Source organism: Triticum aestivum, chromosome 6D, assembly GCF_018294505.1.
Source record: "Triticum aestivum cultivar Chinese Spring chromosome 6D, IWGSC CS RefSeq v2.1, whole genome shotgun sequence".
Lineage (NCBI taxonomy): Eukaryota > Viridiplantae > Streptophyta > Magnoliopsida > Poales > Poaceae > Triticum > Triticum aestivum.
Window position 1 is genome coordinate 432,498,662 of NC_057811.1, and position 7,474 is coordinate 432,506,135.

Genomic DNA, 7,474 nt, shown 5'->3' on the forward strand with positions numbered 1-7,474 from the left:
CTCACCGACCACAACAAATCTGCCACAACCGTTCGACCTTTTTACCCTAACCTACGCGTTGTCGGCAGTTCCTTCACTGCCAACTGGGCCCAACGGCGCTGCCACGTGCCGGGGCCCACGCGCCAGAGAGGAGGAAAATCCCGCACTACCACCTTCACGCCTCCACCCTCCATGCTATCTCTCCACCCCCCTCGAGTCCCTCCCCAACTTCCATTTGCGGAAACGGGAAGGCCCAAGCGAACGCGGAGAGAGGCTCCTGCCCTGCCCGGCCGGGATTCCAGAAGCTTCCAGCACCATAGCACCCCGAGCGCCGGGGGCGGGGCTGTAGCGCGGCGTGCCGGCCCGCGCGGCGCGTGCTCCTGCGGCCGCCGGCGAGATCGAGGAGGCGGGGAGCTCGCGAATCGGGGGCGGCCGCGGCGGAGCGCAATGCCGCGCCGTCGGCGGTAGGGATGGCGGCGGAGGAGACGGCGGCGACATGGCGAGGGGCATAGCGCGGGCGGCGTCGTTCGGCGGCCGCGCGGCTGCGGCGGGGTGGTTCTCGTACCGGCGCATCACCGTGGCCGTCTGCATCGCCAACCTCGTCGCCGCGCTGCTCGTGCTCCGCTCCCTCACCTCCTTCGCCCCCGCGCCCAAACGTGAGGCGCCCGCTCTCGCGGCCCATCGTCGTGCCCACGACGACTCTGGCAGTATCCGCGATCTGACTCTGTTATTTTTTCGATTTGTTTTTCAGGTGTTGAGGTGGTGCAGTACACGGAGGAGCAGATTAGGAGGGTGGAGGAGTCGATCCGGATTCGCCGCGAGGCCGAGCCCGTCGAGCTCGTCCAGGCGGTACCGCTCTTGAAAGCCTATTGCAGAATTCGATGGTGTTTATAGTTGATTAGTGAAACTTGTTATTATGGCTTTGTGATCTAATCCCTGGGGATTTTTGGGTGCTGAAGGTGAAGAAGCTGCGGAAGGTTTTCGCACGGGAGGAGAAAAGGCGGAAGGAGCTGCCTCTCGAGCTGAAGCTGAGGGTATCGTATGAGCTCGTGGGGCGGCTGAACGGCCTAGGGGATAACGGCACTGCCATCCAGCAACGAGGTATATTTGCATACTGGTTTTGAATTAGCAATAGTAGTGTAGTACTGTTTTGTGTAGAATCAAGTGAGCTCCTGATTTTCCTCCAGTAATTTGAATCTGACTGTAATATTCCATAATATGTGTGCATAACTTGGACTTGTATGTTTATCTTGTCCGGTTGTTAGTCGACAGCTTTGACACACGCTGGCTATTTCTGTCAGCATGCCGTTTGACGAGTTCAGTGAGGGCTGAATAGCTTGTCTGGAGGATATCTACTAGTACTATTTATTTCGACTAGTTTGTCAGATATCTCTTGCATTGCTAAGTGCTTTCTTGCAAGTGTGAACTTCTGTTGTAGTTGATTTTTTTCACTGTTATAGTCTTACATAGGCATGGAGTTGCGGGATTTGAATACTACAAGTTTATGACATTCTATCTGTGATCAGGACAAGCAACCCTCCTGACTGAAACAACTGAACATATGACAACCACATGAGATGATTCCCTCTTTTTAGTCGACTTGTCATATATTTTGCCTTTGTGTGTGTGACTGGCCAATTGGTGTATCAACCTAGCAGTGATGCCAGCTGCGATAATTTGATGAGCAAGTGCTGCATATTGATTGACCTGTTTAGTAGAAAAAAGGGTATATTCCATTTGTGTGTGTCTGTGTCTCCTTGATGGTATCAGCTGTCTGGAGTTGCCATTATTTTGTTCCATTTATGTTCTGTGTGACGTTATAAATTAACGCTAAAACTGAATACATGTTTTTACTGTTTGTTACTTGCTTTTGCTGCATATAAAATCTGGATTTATTTTACATCTGTTAGAAATAGAGTTCATGGATTATTTGTTGTCTTGATTAGTGATAAATTGAAGTGCTTATGTTTCTATTCCAAACATTTGACAGAAGCTCTGGAATCATGGCGTGTTGAGACGCTAAAAGATGCAAAAAGTGCATCTACTCGGAATTCATCAAATTTGGGCCTCTCCAGTGAGGAAGCACGTATGTGAGCTTTACTGTTAAACAATATATACTCACTTCTATGTGTCCAGATTCCTTCATAATAATTTGGTACATGTGAACTTTAGTGTTAAACAATATATACTCACTTCTATGTATTCCAATTCCTTCATAATAATTTGGTACATATTGGGTGCTTCTAAGCGTTTTCTTTTTCTTTTGTTTCACAATTCTCAACGGTAATAGTTTGGTTTCACCCTTATCTACAGGATTGTTAAAGCGAGCCCTGGAGTTCAACTGGCATGCGCTATTGGAGGATATTGGTCTTTGGATTTCACCAGAAGTCCCACACACCGAGCATGATGACAAACCTGAGAATGAACCAGAAGGTTGCTTCTCTACCATTGCCTATGTTAATTATGTTTCATGAAGCTCCGCATTGTGGTGCCAAAGTCTGACCCATTGTGTTAGAATTATAGTTACAGAATAGCTTTCGTATTTCTCAGAGAGATTGAGTCTCAAATAAATTGTTGCAGAAGAAGAAATAATAGCTGGTCCACCTTTGCATCCACAATGCAACACTGAGCTACATGCCGATTATGGTGGTGCTGCTGTGAGATGGGGATTAACGCACCACAAAGAATCTGCTGCTGATTGCTGTCAAGCATGTCTAGACCAGGCTAGGAATGCCAAGCCAGGTGAATTGAAGTGCAATATATGGGTATATTGCCCATCAGAGTTTGGTTGCTATTCACCAGATAAATATGAGCATAAACATCAGGAGTGCTGGTTGAAACAGGTACGCCTGCCTTTTTGCGAGTCTGTGTCTAACCATTGAATCGATTACCCTATATGTTTGCATTATTAACCATATCTTGTTTGGAGCGGTGTTAGAATTATGTGATTCTTCCTGCTTCATGGACCTGCATCTGATATTTTAATGAATGTTGTATGTGAAATGGTAGTTTGCTGTTTAGTTAGGAGCACTTTATTATAGAATTAGGGAGAAAATGGTGTTTATGAATGGTAGTCAGTCATTTTAATAGGGGAAACAAAACATAGGTCATGTGTGTACATGTGTCCTTACTGTACGGGAATGGGGAGAGAAACCAATGTTTATGAATTATAGTTAGTGATTTGGAATAACAAAAACAAAATATGGATCATGCTTATACATGGGTTACTATTCTACATGTGATGCAACAATCCTGTCCTAATAGTTTAAACAGCAACATTAGTTATCCGCTATAATTCTTGAAATTGTAGTCAACTGTGCTCCTGCAGCTGACTGAAGCCTGTACACTTTCAAGTGCGTTTTATTTTATTTTTAGCCAAGCTCCCTTTGTTGTGTTGAACTTTTTAACTAGTCTCAGTAATGATTTAGGATGATGCATTGGACAAGTTTGTGGTACATTGTTAATGGGCTAAATATATAAAGAATATAAATCTATCTACAGCAAAACATGCCATGCCATAAATGGTGCTAGTGTATGGTTGCACCGTTGCCTGTTTTACATGTTGCTGATACTGATTGCTTTGTGTTTACCCACTGTCATTGTACAACTGTTGAAACTTCAGTTCTGGTAACAGCCATTTGTCTCCTCATGTTATACTGGTTGTAATTTCTTGCTGTTATCTTGCACAAGTCTGGTTTGTGACCATATGATTGTTTGGAGTATGGTTCAGTCTTGCTGCACTTGCTACATTGCCGGGCAGATACTTTTGTGATATGCACTACCGCTGTTTTTCTTTGTCAATGTTTACCTACGCACGAGGCTTTGTTATATAGTCAAATCATTCATTTAATTTAAACTGATGTACTCCACATTGTTAACTTCTATTTTCTTTTAAGATGACATGAGCTGTTGATTGTTCTTCTTCGCACAGCCTAATTATCTTGTGATGCTTTGCAGGCTGACCAGCCTAAACTGAACTTCAAAGACAAGTATTCCGAGTCCTACAGAGATTCTCATCCGAGAGCCCCTGTTGTTGTGCCCTGGATGTCGGGTGTCACCAGCGCGTGAGCAGCTCGTTCAGAGACTGGGAGATTTGCACTGACAAACCTTCATATACCGATTCTTTCATTTGCCATGACACCGTTTTGTTTTCCTTGGTGTATATGATGTAAAACTTAGATTAGACGATTTGATGAAAGCAAAAGGGGCTCCTTTGAGGCAGGCTTGTTGAGGTGCAGGGGCCAAGGGACGTGGTGTAGATGAACTAAATCCAATGATGATTCAGCTCACGGCCACGGCCCACTTTTCCACTCTGCTAGTTGGTTTTCTGTGTTCCTGTTATCAGCGAGTTGATCACCAAGCTCCTGTGCTATTTTCATGTAAAATGCATTGCCAGTCACATATGAACATGGGGTTGCGAGTCACACACACGAAAGCTATAAAAGAGAAATCTTGGATGCAGTGCATATTAACATTGTGAACCTTATAAAACTTAAGTGCATGCTATCCTCTCATGACACGCTGATGATACAGAAACCGAAAAGGGCCTCTGCTTTCGCATGAGAAGTATGGAAGAACTAATCCCCTCAACAGTAAGTGAGTTTCTCCCTTCTCAAGTTGATCGCCTTTTTTGGGCGAATAAAAGGGCACTCTTTTGAACGGGGAGTATCTGCTCCCGAGCTCAAATGCTCCCTCATAAATAGTAAAAAAAAAAGTAAAAGCATTCAAAAAATTATGAATTTTTTTGTGATAAACTTTGAGAAATGTTTTGTATGCTTGCAAATTTCAACACAGAATGACATTTGTGGAAGTTGTGGCAAAAAAAAAAAATCAATGCTCCAAAAATGCTACTATTATGGGACTGAGGGAATAGTTTTGAAAATATTTTGGAGTGCTGATTTTTGTTTTTCTTTGCCACGACTTCCACGAATGTTATAACAACAACAACTACGGAAATGCCGTTTGGTGGCCGAGCTACATGGTGCTCGGTATCTTAGTGCGTTAGTCTTTATGGAGATCAGGCACAGGCCATTATTAGTCTCACGTATTTAATCCTTCAGCATTTACAGGCAACTGTATTCTCCCTTTATCAACAGTGCTTTCCCATGTCAGGTCTTACGGGCGCCACACGTGCCATACAACCATCATGAATGAGCTATCGCCAGGCGACAGACATGCACCATTATTACACCCCCATAATTATTCATTTGAATCTGATCTGTGAAAACCGGAGCATTTTGTCACTTCCCACTACTAGTTTGAGTATACTAGACGAGAGGGGATGGTGCTTTCACAACAACAAAAAAAGAGAGGGGTTGATGCTGGTATAATGACCATGAAAAAATTGTCCGAAAAGCGTCATGTATCAAATTCGAGCCGAGTCACAAATTTTCTGTGGCCGATATAAGCAACCATATGAACTTGAAGATCAATCAATAATAAATACAATATGAAAATCTCAAACTCCAAAACCATCGTTCGGTCCGAATGCATGCGAAAGTGATTTTTCTCATTTTTTGTGTGACTGGGCATATCGTATCTCATATTTTTTGTTTATCGTTTTATTAAAAAAATCAAGCCTTATAAAGCACGTCCCGCATCTCTCAAAAAATTTGCAATCAATGAAAAAACTGTGTCGCTGACAATATCAACGCACGCTGCCAAAAAGCGCACCCGTCACCGCTTTCTAAATTGTCAAACACAAAGTGATAACATTTTTGTACATAAATCACGGCAACCGTATAGCGGCAATGCACACACAGTACCATTACAAAACTAGTTTATCTCTACCTCATCCGGAACAAAATTTTCACCGGACCAATATTTTACACATAAAATATTCTTCTTAATTGATGTATTTTAATTTTCTGAGACACACACGCGCACGCGCGCGCGCACACACACACACACACACACTTCTATTGTGCTAGGAGACAATGCTGACCGATTGTCGGTTTTTCTCCTCCCGATCATGCCATAGCCAGAGAATTTAATGTACTTCCCCGCAAAAAAGAAGAAGAAGAGAATTTAATGTACTATCTCGTTTTTGCACAGAGATTACCTCGTACCAAGTTTGCTGCTCCCTTCGATGTTAATTAATTGACGTAACGTCTATACAAGATTGTACTATAGAGGTTGCAGAACCTGCGCAATTAATTTGGATCGGAAGGAGTACCACATTTCCAAGATAGAAAAACAATTCACCAGTTGTGTCAAACATTTTTTAGTTTTCCCAGCACAACTAGTTTGTCGTTGGATTCCCTTGTTTACTTCACATTTTGTTATCATATTTTTCCAACAAGTTAGCAACGTTTTTTTGTATGTTCTGGTATTTGTCACAGTAAACCCATTTTTTGTTTAGTCTATAGCATAAATCTGCTCTGACACGCATAGTTCAGCAGCTGCATGCATGGTCTCTCTGCGGTCGCAGCAACACAAACATCTGCTCTGACACATAGAGCAGCCAGCCGTAAGCATGACCGGACATATCCATCGCCCATGTACACCAACGCATGGCACCGATGTACTTCCACAAACTAGTCTGCGTATTATACCCAAGAAAGACAGGCTGCATAGATCGCAACAAGACAACGTCTGGACAAGATAAAGAGACCCATGTAGCTCGGCCTCCAAAACGCCTCTCTCCAACAACTAAGCCTTTAGTCTCAAACAAGTTGGGATAGGCTAGAGGTGAAACCCATAAGATCTCGCGACCAATTCATGGTTCTGGCACATGAATAGCAAGCTTCCACGCACCCCTGTCCATAGGTAGTTCTCTGGTGATACTCCAATCCTTCAGGTCTTTCTTAACGGACTCCTCCCATATCAAATTTGGTCTACCCCGGCCTCTCTTGACATTCTCCGCACGCTTTAGCCGCCCGCTATGCACTGGAGCTTCTGGAGGCCTGCGCTGAATATGCCCAAACCATCTTCAAATGATGTTGGACAAGCTTCTCTTCAATTGGTGCTACCCCAACTATATCTTGTATAGACTTCCATGAATGTTATTTCGTACTAAAATTATTAAGCATATAAAACATTTGTCAAAGTTTACCAAAAAAAATCAGATTTTTTTGAATTTCTTTACTATTTTTTTTATTTTACTGTCACCAGGGTGCATTTGAGCTCGGGATCATAATAGAACTTTTCACTCTTTTTCTTTTTTTTTTCTCTCGGGGTCTGTATCTGCCTCAATGGCTTTTTCTTGGCACAGATAAACACCCTATGCCCCACTTCCCTGCAAACTTTCCTGAGATGTTGGCACTAGTAAGTGAGTTCCTCCCCTGAGACACACCCGAGAGAGAGAGAGAGAGAGGGAAGGGGGGGGGAGAGGGAGAGAGAGCGGGGGGAGGAGGGAGAGGGTGAATTGAGATCGAGGGAATCCACAAAGCGTGGATGTTGATTTCAATTTCAAATTGAGCACCAGAGCTACGGAATGAGTATAGGTATTGGTAGATCTCCTCCCCTGGTCGAGAGGTGAGACTTCCCTCTCAAA

General features: G+C 43.6%; 1 protein-coding gene across 1 annotated transcript; it reads left to right on the plus strand.

The window, feature by feature from the left end:
- Nucleotides 1-184: 184 nt before the first annotated feature.
- Nucleotides 185-4,289, plus strand: LOC123145617 (uncharacterized). The gene is made up of 7 exons (XM_044565081.1): nt 185-635; nt 731-828; nt 939-1,080; nt 1,970-2,065; nt 2,293-2,412; nt 2,560-2,822; nt 3,937-4,289. The coding sequence occupies exons 1-7, from the start codon at nt 476-478 to the stop codon at nt 4,045-4,047; spliced, it is 990 nt and encodes a 329-aa protein (XP_044421016.1). The 5' UTR covers nt 185-475; the 3' UTR covers nt 4,048-4,289.
- Nucleotides 4,290-7,474: the final 3,185 nt, after the last annotated feature.

Coding starts and splice junctions, on each gene's coding strand:
- LOC123145617 (XM_044565081.1), top strand. CDS start 476: ATGGCGAGGGGCATAGCGCGGGCGGCGTCGTTCGGCGGCCGCGCGGCT. Junction 1,081..1,969: donor CACTGCCATCCAGCAACGAG/GTATATTTGCAT, acceptor AACATTTGACAG/AAGCTCTGGAATCATGGCGT. Junction 2,413..2,559: donor ACCTGAGAATGAACCAGAAG/GTTGCTTCTCTA, acceptor AAATTGTTGCAG/AAGAAGAAATAATAGCTGGT.